The 16,662-nt window shown below is 32.7% G+C and overlaps 2 protein-coding genes across 4 annotated transcripts; both read right to left on the reverse strand.

Annotated features, from left to right (window-relative positions):
- Positions 1 to 207: 207 nt before the first annotated feature.
- LOC105122647 (uncharacterized) lies at positions 208 to 3,752 on the reverse strand. Its single transcript, XM_011021891.1, has 3 exons — positions 3,042 to 3,752; positions 2,536 to 2,720; positions 208 to 963 (listed from the first exon to the last, which is right to left on the reverse strand). Exons 1-3 carry the CDS (start codon positions 3,484 to 3,486, stop codon positions 478 to 480), a joined length of 1,116 nt encoding a protein of 371 aa, XP_011020193.1. The 5' UTR covers positions 3,487 to 3,752; the 3' UTR covers positions 208 to 477.
- Positions 3,753 to 6,256: 2,504 nt separating this feature from the next.
- On the reverse strand, positions 6,257 to 14,658 carry LOC105122648 (putative clathrin assembly protein At5g35200). Of its 3 annotated transcripts, none has more exons than XM_011021892.1 (16): positions 14,469 to 14,658; positions 13,664 to 13,785; positions 13,486 to 13,555; positions 13,243 to 13,340; positions 9,858 to 9,999; positions 9,657 to 9,778; positions 9,285 to 9,368; positions 9,112 to 9,162; positions 8,943 to 9,008; positions 8,775 to 8,840; positions 8,588 to 8,668; positions 8,414 to 8,491; positions 7,794 to 7,943; positions 7,604 to 7,679; positions 7,208 to 7,320; positions 6,257 to 7,053 (listed from the first exon to the last, which is right to left on the reverse strand). In XM_011021892.1, exons 2-16 carry the CDS (start codon positions 13,757 to 13,759, stop codon positions 6,688 to 6,690), a joined length of 1,659 nt encoding a protein of 552 aa, XP_011020194.1. In that variant the 5' UTR covers positions 13,760 to 13,785; positions 14,469 to 14,658; the 3' UTR covers positions 6,257 to 6,687. The 3 variants fall into 3 exon arrangements, with proteins under 3 accessions (XP_011020194.1, XP_011020195.1, XP_011020196.1); XM_011021893.1 differs by having other exon boundaries at positions 14,465 to 14,658; XM_011021894.1 differs by having other exon boundaries at positions 9,678 to 9,778; positions 14,469 to 14,656.
- Between the last annotated feature and the right edge of the window lie 2,004 nt (positions 14,659 to 16,662).

The raw sequence follows: 16,662 nt of genomic DNA on the forward strand, positions 1-16,662 counted from the left end.
TTTGAAAGTCAGGCAACAAAGAATACGGTTGATTAGCAGTCGATCTCTTGTCATTGACACTATCAATCACAAGCAGAAGCAAGTCCAGGGTTGATGCATGCACTTCTTTCTCTCATGACGGATTATGCACAGAATCCTAAATGGTTTGCATCAGATAAAGCAATCAAACGCTAAATAAAATCGTGACAAAATCCGCCCTCAAGTTATGACCTGGAGAATTCCAATACTTCCTTAACTGAAACATATAGAATAACATAAACCATTAGAATAACACGTAATTATACTGACTTAATTATCAGCTAAGAACAATGGACACGTGACTTGTTGGATTCCACGAGTAAAGAAACAAGAGGGAGGAAGAAAAAATGTTGAAACGAACGTAACAGGTGGGATTCTGCAAGTGCAGAAACCAGAGGGAAAGGGGAAAAATTGTGGAAGCTTTACAATAAAATCACTTATCAAACATTCACCAATAGTCTAATCAAACTCATCAACTTTATGCCAGTCCGTGGACTCGGCATCTGAATCTTTATCACGAGAAAATGACTGCCTTGCTTTACGTAGACCACCCAGAACGTCAGAGCTTTCATTCAGTTGGACCCAATCGCTGGATCCACTGGGTGAAGGAGCCCTAATGCTCTGTGCTTTCCTAGAAGCTGATAATCTTGTTGAAGAATCACTATAATCATCTTCCAGATCGCTGAATGACACATCCTCTTCACCTTCAAGCTTTTTCCAGTTATCCATTGAAATGCTATTATCAATTTGCTCTTTTAAAAACTGCTTAGAATTCTCTTCATCATTAATTTTTAAGCCTTCAGTTGCATTTACAATCCCAGCGACCTCTTCTCTCGATGTTATATTCCCTCCTTGTGTCTCACTGATAGAATTCTTGGAGCTTTCCAACTTCACATTCTTCTTGTTTCGCAGCTTCTCTAGAAGTACATTTCTTGTTTCAACTATCTGCCAATAAGTCAACAGTTTAATGAGATTACATGGCCACGAGAATGAAATACAAATATCACTGCACACAAAGGACTGTTGCTCCCTGCTCTAAACTATGATCATTATTGGGATATTGAAGTTTTAGTTTCTCTAAAAAAGAATATCAAGTCTCCTAAATTAAGAGATGCTTGAAGATTCAGTCTCCTAAATTTCCTTAAGAAATCAATACCAACTGAATCAACAGTCCATATCACTTGATACATACAACTAGCACAGCACAATAGCTCACTTACAATTAACAAGATCATTCTTCCAATATCTCAGATGTCTGAAACCTCGGAACTTCAAAACCAATTTCACATGAAACACTTTGCTCTAATGTCAAATTATAAACACCAATTCCATCAAAAGGTGTAGAGATGGTTTGTTTCAAGTCTTATGATGTCAAAATAAGGAAAAAAGAAGTGGGCATATTTTACTAAAATTTGGAAACCCTGCACTTTTGTTTCCCCTGGGGTGAGTTTTGAAGTAATAAGTGAGCATGATTACCAATTACTCACACATATGCTTCGTTCTGCATATTCTCAGAATTCTTCAAGCATAACCCTATCCCACCACTCTTCTAAGATGACTATTAAAAAATATGCAAGTCCCATCATCCTCGCATCTTCTAGTTTTGATTCTCAATATCAAGATTGAAGATAGTAATTATTTCCTCCAGATTCTGGATGAGTAGATTATAGCTATAATTTCCATTGCAACTTTACAAGAACATAAATGAAAATACAGCTGATTGCATGTTATAAAAGATTATTATTACATCAGGTGACAAAAGGAGGTCACCTTCTCAAAACTTTCAACCGCAAAGACATCAATTATTCTGACACAAAATATCAGAAACCATATAACCCTCCACACCAATGGCATGTAAACAGTAGCTATGCAAAATGTTTTATGAACTGGTACGTTATCTGCTTATGCTTGCTAGATGCCTGGCAGATCAACTATTGTCTTCCCTACCCTATGACACATAACACCACCAGCACATTTGGGGATCGAAATAAATAATGTCACAAAAAAATAGCAGTGCACACTATCTGCTCAGCAAAAGCAATAGACACCAATTATGGTTTCAATAGTATTGTGGCTCAAAATAATTGCATGCAACTGCCGGTGTGCATAATGTGTTATCAACTACTAATACAATATCTACAACAACAACAAAAACAACAGACACCAATTATGGTTTCACTAGTATTGTAGCTAAAATAAATTGCATTCAAGATAATTGCATGCAACTGCCGGTGTGCATAATGTGTTAAAAACTACTGAGACTATATCTACCTATGCTCACTAGAAGCCATAGCAAGCGCACAGACCATGCTTAGTCGAGAAAAAGCAATAATGCAGCAAAACCAGCAGTACAACTACAAAGCACCCTTCGACCATAACAACAACAATAATAACAAACCCCCATTATGATTTCACTACTATTTCAGCTAAAGAAACCTGAAGACTTGTCTCAGGCCCTTACTTCCACAGGCAAATTATGCATAAAAGGAATAAAACATATCAACACAGAAATCTTACCTGGGGAGTTGATAGAATCTCGAAATCACTTTCATTCAATCTTGGAATCAACAATATAAAATAAACCATCCAAAATCGGCCATCCCCCATTTCACTCCTAAGATTATATCTAAGTTGTGCCAAACTAGGAACAAAACGTTCAATATTTGAGGCATGTTCTCTTTGAGCATCAGTCATTGTAAAATCTGCAAAAAAAAAAAAAAAAACTCCTTTTCACCAAAAATTGAAAAAAATTTCACATAAAATCAATTACTTTACACGATTCAAATCCCACAATCCATATAAAATCCATAAATACATCAATTAAAAAATATATCAAAATCTTGCACTGCAGATGCACATTTTTTTTCTTTAACTTCATACTAAAATATATATCACATTTGTCACAAATAATTAATAAAAAGAACAATTATTCACTACTGACAGTTTAAAAAAAAAGGAAGAGTAATTTTTTTTTTTTTACCGTTTTGGAGTGGTAGAAGAGTAATTTTTTTTTTTTTTTTTACCGTTTTGGAGTGGTAGAGGAAAATCAACCCAGTACTCAGGTCTCAGAGAAATCTCCTTAACAAAACCAATCACCTCCTCATCAATCCCCGCCACGTCATCCTCATAATCACCTTCTTGACCACTGTTGTTATGATCATCATCTTTAAATCGCAAGAAATTAAAAGTGAGTTTAGAGAGACCATATTTTAAACTGTCACCGATTTCGGCAAGATCGTTGCGAATCCCGATGAGAGCTCGTGATGATTGAGAAGAATCGGACAGTTGTGATTTGGCTGCTTCAGGACGGGACAGGGGTGGAGGGGCGAGGAAGTTAGCAACCCCACGTAATTGACGACCGATAGAAACACCGATGGCCGACAAGTCGTCTTTAACTGAAGGAGGGGGAGGGGAGTGTGGGGATGAACCTGGGTCGTTGGATTGGAGTGATTTGAAAAGCCAAGACATATTTTTTTGAGGGTAGTTAGAGAGAAGGCATTGAGTTGAGAACAGTGAGAGATTTCAAGTTTTATTTTGATGAACTTGAAGGCGAGAAGAAGCTGTGTTCCTCTTCGCTGGTGGAGTAGGTGTAGAGGAGTAGTTTCTAGTAGTAGTTCTTTGGTGTTTGGCTTTGACAATCTGATTTTGGTACAGATTTTGTGCTGAGTTTTGATTGGATAATAATTTTATTCGAAGCTTACAGGTGCGTTGCTTGCTTGCTTGCTACTTTTTGAGGGGTGCGGATTCCTATATCCGATTAAATTGGACTTAATCCTCTGGTTTTCAGTATACAATTTTATATTATGCTTTGAGTCTCTACTGGTCGTAGGCTCCTGTGCTTGCCGGTTTGTTCCCATCATGTCAGATAAAAAGTAAGGTTTTGGAAGAAAAAACCGAAGAATGTATCTATTTCAATGTTAATGGTTTTTTTAAGCTCTCAGATGAAAACTTTATTCATTAAAATACGATGAGAAAAATGATTTAGTGTTTATGTGAACTAATAATGTGATCAAATCTAAAAATCTATGGAAACTGGAAATATTCTTGAGATAAATAATTTTTTATTTATTTTTATTCAGTATAACTAGAGTTTTTTTTATAGTTATAGTGTTTGACTATTGTTTTAATATAAAAAAATATAAACAATGAAAACAAGATTAAAAAAATAAAAATAAAATTATATTTACAATGATGTACAAGATAATATAAAATATAATATATAAATTGTACTATTTCATGGTTTTTTTTAAGTCAATCATGATTATTGTTATAGTGTTTAATAAAGTAAATAAATTATAAATTTTATATTTTTTAATTGCTGACATGTATAAAGTGTATCCTTTTTTTTTTTTTTTGTAATTTGTGTTATGTTGCCAATATGAATTTTTATAAAAGTAGAAAATAAATCTTCAATGTCAATGATCACACTGTTAAACAAGGTGTCTACTTTATCATTAATAACAAGCATGATTAACTTGGAAAAATTAAGACATCCTCACATTCATTACACACACACACATATATATATGATCAGTGGCGGAGGCAGGGGGGCTGACAAGGGCCCCGGCCCCTGCAAGAAACTTTTTTCCCAGCCCCCTCCCTTATAAATATTATAAAAATAATTAAAAATTTAATTTAATTTTTAATTTGGCCCTTCTTAGTTTTTTTTTCTTGCTCCGCCCCTGTATATGATTCTCTTCCTTTGTTTGCTTTATAATTTATAATCGAAGCCAGTGAATACAAAAGAATAGTAATTTTGCAAAAGCGAGCAGTCTCTCGAGGGATAGTTGGCCTATGGCAGTGTATTGTCCTCTCACGAGGAATCCACTACCATACATTATTACATGAATCGATGAATTTAATTTTGAGTTTTCTCTTTCATTTATCATCACGGGTTGCAATTATTTCACCAACGAATAAAAACAAAAAAAAAAAAAAAAACCGAGTAAAGGTTTTTGTGACGCAGGGGAAAAAGGACCTTGTAGAGAGATGTACCATGGCAATCCACCATCACTCATCTTCGTTTCATTTATACGGCCATCCTCAATAACAACGATTCAATTTGTTAAAAAATTTAAATTTTATTTTTTTATTAAAATTTTTTTTATATATTTTTAAATTATTTTAATATAATGATCTTAAAAATAATTTTTAAAAAATAAAAAAATATTTTAAATCACAATTACAATAACATTCTTAAACAAATTATATTAAAATATTATTTATCAATTACCTTTTAAGTAAACAACCAACCATAATTTTTGCACAAAATCAAGATCTTGCAGGCATATATTACTAGGTGGGTGCCCATGCTACAATGTTAACTTAATTAAGTTAATAGGTTTGTATAATTTCAATGATATAAATAAAAAATAAAAAAAATTATTAAAAAAAATCAAAATATATCTAGATTGGCATACATAATTTACCACTAGACTGTAATATTAAGGTAACTTAAATTAATAGCTCAATCATCAAATAATTTAATATAAAAAAAAATTGAAAGAAAAAAATTATAATTAAATTAGGTTAATTATGACTTTAGATATATGACTAAGATAGTCATATAGAAAATAAAGCAATAAAAATATAAAAATCAATTTTTAATAATTTAAATATTAAAAAATAAAATTAAAAAAATAATAAAAAACCTAAAAAGAAAATTGAGATGAACTGGTATTAATATTCAAAACTTATAATTATAATTCTAGTAATGAGTTTAAAACTAATCTCATTAAAAATAAATCTTAAAAAATAACAAACTAAAATTTTTAATAATAAAATAATAAAGAATAATACTTTAAAAACAGGCTATATTTTTTGCTTTTAAAGGGTAAATTAATAATCTCACCATGTACCCCAAACAAATTGATAACAACATTTATAAACTCGTGAAAATATCGTTTTGCCCCCAAAAAAACTCCGCCCTTCCCCTGCAATCATGGAAGGCAAAATCGTGCACCGAGTCTTGCTCTACCGTAAAAACTGAACATGCTTAGCTTTTTTTAAATGCAAGGACTATGAATCTCTTTTATCCCCCATATCAGAAGGGGTTGTTCACCTGACAAATATGAATAAGTTCCTCCATTCATGTAATACACACAGAGAATGAGAAAGCTTCGGATTTGTCAACACAACAAAATTGACTCCAAAATTCTGGGGCCTGACAAGTTCAAAGAAGCTCCAATTGTGGGGCAAACAAGAGTAGACAGAGAATAGTAAGTATTGTTACAAGAACCAATGATATCTGGTGCTGAGACTTTGAGTCACGAATCAAACTTGGTGTTCTTTTTTACATAAATGTGGTAATAATCACAGAGATTACATATCATTCCTATCATCTACAAGTAAACCTGACGGGGGGGAAAATAACAAGATATGAAATACCTGCTTGAACATCATCAACAACAAAGCAGGTTGAAAACGCTATAGTTGTCTGAAAAGCATTATTACTAACCTTCAAAGCAAATAATCGCTAATCCACAGTCCTTTGTCTCACTAGTTATTGAAGAAGAATCTCATTCTAACTGACTACTGCACATACACAGCATGCGGTACACAACTATCGAGTCTTCAAGCATTCCCAATCTCAAAAACCAAAACCGACTGCTCTCGCAAGATTTTTCTTTCACGTGTTTCCATAAAAAGAATGTGCTTTGCACAAAGCTTCTAAATAAGGCCCGAATATGGATTGTATGCTTGAACAGGCGGCCTACCTGAGCCATAGGGGTGGACACTGCTTCCATAAGGGTTGTCAAAAGGATTTGAAGGTTGCTGTTGTTGGCCCATCATCATCATCATCTGCTGCTGCTGCTGTAACATAAAAGCTTGCTGCTGGCTTGCCATTTGTGCCATTTGCACTGAATGTGGTGCAGCCACCACGTTGGAGGCAAAGAAAGGATCATATACAGCTGTTTGCATCATGGGATTAGCCATTGGGGCTGGCTCCCAAGGATTGAAGCTCACAGGCTGGTTGCTCCTTCTAATTGCATCATCATAGAGGCTGTCTAATGTAAGTTTATCGAGCCCTCCAGCCTTTGGTGTCAACACAAGTGATAAAAATCAGCATAACCAGAATGCTAATGCATACGTTGTTCAAATGAACAATCCAAGTCTATGGAAGTAGACAAATTGAAATTGTTCTAGTGAGATATTAATTGCATACAGGAAACCAATTATGGAAAATTACCAGTTTGCTAGCAGCAGCGGCACTTTCATTTGAACTAGGAGCTGTGACAAGTGCCAATTCCCAGCCTGTAGTTCCATTTGCATGACTTGGGATAGCAGTACTTTGTTGTTCAGCTGCAACAACAGAAAACACCAAAACATAAAACCTGATTCACTATTGCAAACAAACTATTGCAGTGGAACTTAATCCGATCAAATTATACAGCCATGGTCTTCATCCTATTTTAAGTCTTAATGTTTGAGGGTTTGCCTTCAATAAGGTTGATTTTCAATGTATGTCTCCACACAGTAGCTACACATCTTGTAGTGTATGCTACAATCAAATTTAAAATGAGTTCTCAAACTTTTGAGCCATAATCCAAAAGCGTGTAAGATTGGACCATCATAAGGAACTCACCGACTGGAACAATAGCAAGAGCGAGGGCATTCTTCTCATCTAGCTCTGAAGCAACTGGAACAGGATCACCCAAACCCTACACCAAAAGGAGGGAAAGAGCAGCTCATAAGGGAACTGAAAAACATTCAGAATCTTCTCTGGAAAAGAAATACCACATCCAAATCAAAAGAAACAGAGGTTGAGAAATTACCAACAAATCAGGAGGTTGAGCTACAGGCTCTTCCACTTTTACTGGTTCAGGTGGAGGTGGTGATGGCGGGTGTTCCTCCTCTACCCCAGATTCCTTTTTGTACTCTATGGCTAAGATTTCCTTGGGAGCAGCAATTTTATTATCCACAAACTGCAAAGTTGAAGATTACATTGTCAATAATCATTATTGCATGAACATAACAAAAGGTGATGGCATAAACCAGGGACTAAAGATATATACAAATATTAGTTATTACTTTTTAGAAAGGAAAAATAGGACATTTATAAATTACAGAGAGTGGGGACATGGAAAATCTTACATGCTGGCATTAGAAACGCATGCACTTTTATTTATGCCAAATTCATGTGAAAATAGATTTGACAGAGGTTTATAGCATGCCTTGCCATGTAACATTCAGTAACATCGCATGCATCACTTTGTGCCCATGGTGCGCAGGCAAAAGCAGAGGTTTTCCTTTTGAGAAAGCCACTCCATTGTCAATTAACTGATTTCATAAAAAGTTTTGTTTAGCTAATTTTCGACATAAATGATATCTGATGCCCCTTTGCTGTTCTGTTCTTCCCTCCAACAAAAATCTATTACACACAGAATTTATGTACCTGATCCTTTCGAGCTATCGACATCCTTGGAGCATCTCGCACATACTCTTCCATGGTTTGTAGGAATGATGAAGGGGGCTTCATTATCAACAAAAAATTAGTCAACTAGAATAAAAGAGAAGGATCCTAAAAAAATATATGTTCCCGGAAAACACCACAAATGAGAATGCAAACCTGCTCAATCTTTATAAACCGTTCTCCACGTCCAAAATCCATGCTTTTACATATCTCGTAAAATTCTGAAAGTCTCTCTGCCTGAAATAAGCAGAAAGTTTAAGAGTAGACCATGGAAATACATATAGAACAGCTACGCTAAGAGATGGTTAAACTGTCATTTGCACAGCATTCAAGAAGATATTACCTGTTGGCAAGCCCTTCTATATATTTCCAGAGCCTTCAAAGCATCAAGGCGCGTCATCTCAAAGAACTGTCATCCATAAAAAATATTGTAAGCACATGATTTTCTCAATAGCCTAGCTTCAGACCTGAAAAACAAACATTTATTTTACAAACAATGATGTTTGCTTACCTTGTCAACCAAATTGGCAGTACCATCAGTTATAGCTTGATAAACTCTAATGCTCTCTGAAGAAACCTGTTATTATAGATGACAAAAAGTGTAAGCTGTAAGAAGTGAAAAAACCTCTGCATGTTAAACCAGCTACACAGCATAAGCATGATTTACAAAGTCCACTCACCAGTTGAAGTGCCAACTGAATGACAAAGTTATTGACTGCTGCACCTTGTGGCTGCACAAATGGTACAAAATTGTTTGCCCATCGAAATACAAAATAAAAGGCATTCATGAATAACTCTATCCTAAATCGAGAAAACCATTATATTTTCACTTTAAATTGAGAAGATCACTTACCTGACAACCGAGAACACGGAAAAGAAGCTGTTGCAAAGCTGGCAACTGTTCCAGTATTTCAGCAGTGTCCAGATCTTTGGTCCTCTGCATAAAAGATTTATCAATGAAACTCTACAGTTTTCGATGACACATCTAGCACAAACATTCATGCTATTTGAGAATAAAAGGGGCTGAAATGAAGTAGCAACAATTCCTTCTAACTAAAACCAAAATTCTTTTTACCTAAATAAAAAATTCAAATTTACAAATGTCAATGCTTGGGTGCTGTAAAGTCCACATAATAGTATTTATAGTAAAATGGTTGAAATGATAAACTTTAACAGGGATTTCAACAAATAAATCAAGAATAAATTGAGAGCTAAAATATGTCACATTAAAAAGATGAGCTCTCACAGGTCGATCCATCTCAACGTCATACTTCAACACGCGAAAGCATTCCAGCCTCTCCTCCAAAAACAAGGCATAGGTGCGAACCCACGCAGAATAATCCCAAGCTGTCCAGCACATAACAATAATCATCATAAACAATGATTTAACAAGAATAATCACTTCACCAAGAAGAAAAAAAGATACCATTCGGACTGGAGTCATCTTTGAAATGAGCCATATTAAGCATATGACTCCGGGTTCTTCCATAATTAATGATTTCTTCATGAAACGTGGGGTCCACTTCTCTCAAAGCACGATGAATAACAATTAAAGTTTTCAATGCAACCTAAAAATTAGCAGCAGGTCAAACACATTGTAGGAAAACACATGGATAGATCAGAAATACACCTACGCATATGACATAAGGTGAACATCAAATCACTCAAAGCAATGACTTTGGAAAGTGAGCAATTTATTCATGAATTACTACAAATGCTTTCCATAAAATGAACCACAGGATTCATGAATATTGGAAATTGAACTACGGATACCACTGACATGAATTGCTTAAATTTCTCAAGGATAAACGTCATTAAATCTTTCTGTTTCAGAACAAGATGGATATAGAGGTAGAAAGGCGAAATGTCAACCAATCCCCCATCTATAAATTTGAGTTGCTTATGAAGAAACTTTCACTTATTTGTTCATGTAAAAAAGATTTTCTTGCTACTTAATTTTGAAATTGGTGAAACAGAAGACCACAAAAACGTGGTGCTGCAACAACAAAGACCACAGAGATATATATTATTCTGTCAGGTGGAAGTTCAGGTGGTCATTAACTTTTCCAAGATATGAACTATCATGCTAAATGATGCATCAGATGCCTTCGGTCTAGTTCTCAAAATAGGTGACACATCCAGCGGGTTAATGTTGCTTATGATCAGCAGTTTATGCATTTACCATCCCCTAACTGAATTCCAATGAAAACAGGAACTCTGGCAAATATTTGACACAACCAAAAAATTAACAAATAACAATGGAAACCCGATGAAAAATATCCCATTAATAATTTCCAATGAAAATAACAACAGAACATCAATAATTTTCAATGGAAATAGCGATGAAATAAAAAAGATAAAAAAATCAATTAAAATTTTATTTGCAATTCCATCGGGAATTTTACATGTTATTAATGCCGATGGAATTTATATCATCATTAAAACCTGATAATTCTCTCTTTCCCCACATTCTTCATCTTCAATTGCTAAAAAAACAGCAGCAGCCCCATCTTTTAATTCCAGCAGCCCTCTTGCAAATCCAGCCCTTCAACCCACCAACGTCGACCAACATTTGTCAATAGCATCAACATCCGTTTCTTGGTTCTATTTTTTGTCAAGTCTCACACCACCAAGTTTATAAACCCAACCATTTTTTTAATTCATTTATATTTTAAGTTAATTTATTGAAATTGTTTGTAATATTTGTTGTTTGCTTGTATATTTAAGTGTTTTACAATTTTTTCTAGATAATTTTGTTGTGTTAATGCTTAATTTTTATGTTAGGGTTTGTTTGAGATTTTGAAAAAATTGAGTTTGATCTTGTAACTTAAATGTGTTATAATTGAAGAAATAATGGGTAATTTAATGGGTACTAATTGTATTTTGTCAATTTTATTGTTAAGTTGGAAATTTGAAGAAAATTTATTTTTTTGCAGTTGATAATAATTAAAATGTATTAATTTATGATGAATAAGCTTGAATTAAATAAATTATTTATTCTTATCCAACTCACACGACTCGTCAATAAGTTTGAATTGAAAAAATTAGTAATTCTTGGGATATTCTTGCTACTCAAGAAACGAAAAAAAATAGAGAATTGATACTCAAACTAAATGAAAGTAACATCAAAATAAATCTAACATCATTTTTTTTTTTAATGGAGTAAAGTGTATCGCTAACAACAACAAAGTCAGCATCTGATCCGTAAATAGTTAAAGGCTTGTCATTCAAATGCAGAAGATGTAAAGACTATCAACTAACATAGAGATTCCTGAGGTTTCCCTTCAATAAAAAGAAAATTATCTAAACATAACATTATAATAAATCATTGATATGTTCTAAAATGATATACACTCAGAATCATAATAGTATGAAACATTTGCACCTTTCAGCTTCGAAGAATGAGGATATTGTAGCAGAATTCGGCAAGATTTACTACAAATCTAAGCCAAAAGATTTTACTAGATTACTATCTTTTGGTTGTTGTACAATATTCTTAAACATGGTTTGAGCTTGTCATGTTAAATCATCTTTTCCAGAATATTATCCTTTCTGTTGTCCTCCTTATCAAATAAAACTTCCGATGACTACCACTTTTGTTTGTGCAATCAAACATCAGCTCTAACAATCGCCTTTTCTTAACTTGGTGAAAATATTTTCCCTTTTTAATTGTCTCTAATGTAATGAGATGGTAAACATAGACAACTTTCTCTTGTCCTAGCCTGTAGGCATGTTTGATGGCTTGCCTTTCAACTGATGGGTTCCACACAACACTAAGCAAAACCACCCTTGAAACGCTGACAAAATTTATCCCTTCAGAACAAGTCCCTAGTTGATGAGAGCAATACTTTATCTTATTATTTGCATAGTTAAAATGCTTAACCAACGTTTGACATTCATCTACTTTAATCTTTCTATGCATCTATAATATATCCTTTCTTTGGATCCAACTGAGCTTTGACTCGAGCTCCTCCATTACCATGAAGAGAAGGATTCTAATTAAAAAGTAGTGTTGAATTGATTTAGATATGACATTTCATTGTGTAATAAAATTAAAATTGTGTAAGACATTTGTTAGTGTTTAATAATGCATTACATTTATATTTTTTGGATAATGTTATGTTTTTCCAATATGTGTTTATTGTTTCAATAATTCCATGATTGTTTTTTGTTGTGGTTATGAGTTTTATGTGAATAATTATTGACTTGAAGATGCTTCTTCTTCTTCTTCTTCTTCTTCTTGTATGTTTAGGTTAGCTAGGGGATCATAACAACTTACCAAAAAAAATAGTGAAAACACTGATGGAATCAGCGACGGATAGCTTCATTCCATCAACATTTATGTTGGCAATTTCGCATCCATTTCATCGGAAAGTTACAGAAAGTTTGGGCATTTTCAATGGAATCAGTGATTGAAAATTCCGTTGGCAATTAATTTTCAATGAAAAATGGGCAATAAATCTGATTTTTTGGTGCGAATAATATGTTGGCAACTTTCATTGCCAACAGAAAAACCAACGAAACAATAATCCCCATCGAGTAACTTACCAATGACAGGTTTACATCAAAATTTTTGTTAGCAATTAAAATACCTAAGGAACATTGTGTGGTGTTTTCCAATTTTCTAGTAGGGTGAATACCTTGAAAAAATAAAGAGGAAGTTCCTGGAAGCCAAAACAAAAAATTTATTTCCAACCACGGCATGAAGATTTGGACACTTAAATAGGCAGAATAGCACTTAATTTACTTCAGACCTCTCTATTCATAGCTATCTAATCACATAAGATTTCATATGATGCTGTTGCACATACCGCCCAGTTATGTGTCCTCGATAAACGCCGCGCAAGAGCATGGATGCAATATGCAACATCAGCCCGAGGTCTAGTAGCTGAAACGGCAGCAAAAATAGCTGCAAAGAGAATCAAATAGAAAGCACATGAGCTTCACATCCATCAAATTTTTCCTTCTCTAGAACGTCGCATTTTATACTGCCACAATCAATATGTTGTTCCCAACTTCCTATCTTGTAAGATTAAGGAGAGCATTTCATGTACCTCTAATGTGCCTTTCTTTTGCAGGTCGCTCATAGTGATTCGTGGCCTTCACTATAGAAACGTCCAATTCCTGAAATCGCAAAAACCACCAAACCAACAAGATCAATACTTCAAAACAAAACCCAACTTTAAATAGCCACGACAACAACTTCATGATTGTTTTAAACTAGTAAAATACCTTGTAATCACTATTGACTTTGGCCAATGAAACAGTGGTGGTATCCTTGAGGGCACCAAGTGCTTTCCTCAAACTTTTCTGGGTTCCACCTGACATTCTCTCTTCCTCTCAAATGCAGAATTCTACAAACAAACTCACCAAGTCAATTCTCCTCACACTAACTCTCTAATTCAATGAGCACTTAATTTAGAGAGTCAAAATCTGATCAAAGTTTTAGACCCCTGAACTGACTTTAATAAGCTCACAATTACCGTTTACATTACATTAAAGTAATTAGATCCATATAGATAAAAGATAAAGCTTCCATCAGTAACAGTAAAATATCAGCAACATTTACTAATTTTTCTTTAAAAAAAAAAAGAATCTGAACTGCCACCACCATTATCACCAAAATCCCACAAAATCAAAAATAAAAACACAAAAGAGAAAGAAAAAAGAGAAAGAAAAGATAGGCAAGAAATCAACATAAAAAACAAAAAGCTGTGAAATCCACCAAATTCAATGAAAAAACAATAAAATCAAGAAACGAAAAAATATGTCCAAGAAAACATTAAATACAATATCAACTAACACAAACAAGTTAAAAAACATCAATAATCAGCAGAAGCAAAATAGCTTCCATGCTTAGCTAAAGAAGAAAAGAATGGAAAAGGAAGACACCCTTTGACTTATCATCGCCAAAAGATCTAAACCAAAACTAGAAAAAGAAAGAAAACTTCGCAAATTCAAGAGAATAGATTATTACATCATCACAACTCAAATTTTGAAAAAATCCAGTAAAAGAGAGCTGGTAGTAATTTCCTACCTGAAACTGAATACGAGAGAAAGAGAGAGAGAGAGAGATGGGGAGAGGCAAAGTAGGAGGAGGAGGAGGAGGAGAAGTGATAGAGACGAGAAGGAAAAGGCTGTCTGACAGAGAAATATGAAAGTATGTAAGAATTTGGTTAGTTCGTTCGGTTTTGTTGGGTCGTCGGCGTCGTTGAATATTATTTATTTATTTAATGCTATTTTTATAAAATTATAAATAATGTCTCTCTCTCTCAAGTCTCATCTGATGGTAGTTTCTCTCTCTCTCTCTCTCTCTGTCAGAAATACGGCTTGTACTGCTGTCTCCTTGATAAAAATAGCTTGCCTGCCTGTGCCTGTACATGTCAGTTGGCTGTTAAAAATCGTGGCTTTTTGCCTATTTATTTTTAAGGAACTTATAATCTTCTCCCTGAAGACATCATTTGTCACATGTTCATTCATAGAGTTATACTTTAAGTATTTTGTTTTGTTTTTTTATTTTAAAAAAATTAAATTGATATTTTTTTAATATTTTTAATAATTTTAATATACTTGTATTAAAATTTTTAAAAAATATAAATAAAATTATTTTCATATATTTTCAAACAAAAATATTTTTGAAAAACACATTGTATCATGTATACATTAAAATCCAATAGCAATTACTTTTAAATTTTTTAATTTAAAAATATATTAAGAAAGTATTTTTAAAAAAATTATTTTTGACATATAAATATATTTAAAAAAATTAATTTTTTAAAATAAGTTTAATTCTGTTCAATATTTTTTTTTCACCGTAAAAACAAGCAAGCACGATGAGATTCCATTCAATTTGATTTTACCACTTCGACGTGCTTCTTTTATTGAAAACTATTTGGATTTTTTTATTCCAAAACAAAATTAGAACATGCTTTATGAATTACAATTTTAAGCAAGCTAATCCATGTTAATTTTTAAATAGTTATGTGGGAATTTTTAGATTGTTTGGAATTAATTCTTAATTGAATTTAATTATAATATTTGATTTGAATTCAATTGATAAATAAATTAATTTTTTTATATTTGAAAGAGATAAAATTTAAAATTTTTTATATTTGAAAGAGATAAAATTTAATTCATTTTATTTTTTATATTATTCCTGTTATCTTTATACTATTTCTTCAAATGTCTTTAGAAAAAGGTTAAATAAGATGGATTGACCTCTTATTTACTCTTGCAATATTTTTAAATATTAAATTGCATTTGGAATTCAAATTTTAAAACTAAAAAGGATTTTAAATATGAGATCTCATTGAAATCTCTGAACTAAATTCAATTTAGAGGTTTCAAATATACTATTTTTATTTTTATGAATGATAAATGATTGATATTTCTATGAAAAAAATATATAAAAATTATGTTTGTATTGATATTAAGAGATTGATTAAGTGACATTAATTACCTAACCGTTTTCTTAGATCCTAGCTAATTAAGTAATTTGTTAGATAATAAATAGTTCATTGAATTATTCAAGCACCAGAAAATAGATGAACAAATACGATTGCCAGGATTATTCATTTAAGATCGATTAATAGTGATCATGCAATTAATTATGCTACTAAATATTATTTCCTTAATGATTTTCTAACCGATCTTATACATTGAATTAATGGATTTACTGCTGAGATTAATATTAATCATGTTAATTTTTTCTCAGATAAGATTTAGAGAAAAAAATCCTGCAGTTTTAATATTAATTAGCCAAAAAATTTAGAAAATAACTATTCATTTATAATCCAGAAAATCACTATTTCAAAGTTACAAATTATTAAAAAGCCATCGTTTGTGACAGAATAATGAAATGTTTTCAATGGATTCGGCTCATTAAAAAAAAGGTTTTTCTAATTGATTTAATATGCATTGAATTCTAATATCCCTCCATTTTAATATATTTTTTTCAAAAAAATATTTATTGCATTTTTCTTTTCCAAAAAAAAAAAACATGGCATTATTAGCAGCCATTGTAAGGCAATGTAGCCTCCAATTATAAACATTTGCTGCGTGCACAAGTGGATGTGAACACAAGCAAAATTGAGCTTATGGATTAATCCAACATATGGGTCCTTAACAAGAAAAACAATTTAATTACTGGCATTCCCTGGAACTAAGAGAAAGACAGGCCATTAATGTATTCCACCACAAGTTTAAATAAAATACGTGTAACAATCAAATTA

The sequence above is a fragment of the Populus euphratica genome, unplaced genomic scaffold (genome assembly GCF_000495115.2).
Source record: "Populus euphratica unplaced genomic scaffold, PopEup_1.0 scaffold20.1, whole genome shotgun sequence".
NCBI classification, from domain to species: Eukaryota; Viridiplantae; Streptophyta; class Magnoliopsida; order Malpighiales; family Salicaceae; genus Populus; species Populus euphratica.

Bases quoted from the DNA above. Each gene is read 5' to 3' on its own strand.
- LOC105122648 (XM_011021892.1), bottom strand. From the start codon at position 13,759: ATGTCAGGTGGAACCCAGAAAAGTTTGAGGAAAGCACTTGGTGCCCTC. The intron at 9,369-9,656 runs GTGACATATTTT...TCTTTTATGCAG, and splicing joins TGAGAGCTCATCTTTTTAAT to AGGACCAAAGATCTGGACAC. The intron at 7,054-7,207 runs GTAATTTTCCAT...TTGACACCAAAG, and splicing joins CCGCTGCTGCTAGCAAACTG to GCTGGAGGGCTCGATAAACT.
- LOC105122647 (XM_011021891.1), bottom strand. From the start codon at position 3,486: ATGTCTTGGCTTTTCAAATCACTCCAATCCAACGACCCAGGTTCATCC. The intron at 2,721-3,041 runs GTAAAAAAAAAA...TTTTTTTTGCAG, and splicing joins TCCTCTACCACTCCAAAACG to ATTTTACAATGACTGATGCT. The intron at 964-2,535 runs GTAAGATTTCTG...ACTTATTGGCAG, and splicing joins AGATTCTATCAACTCCCCAG to ATAGTTGAAACAAGAAATGT.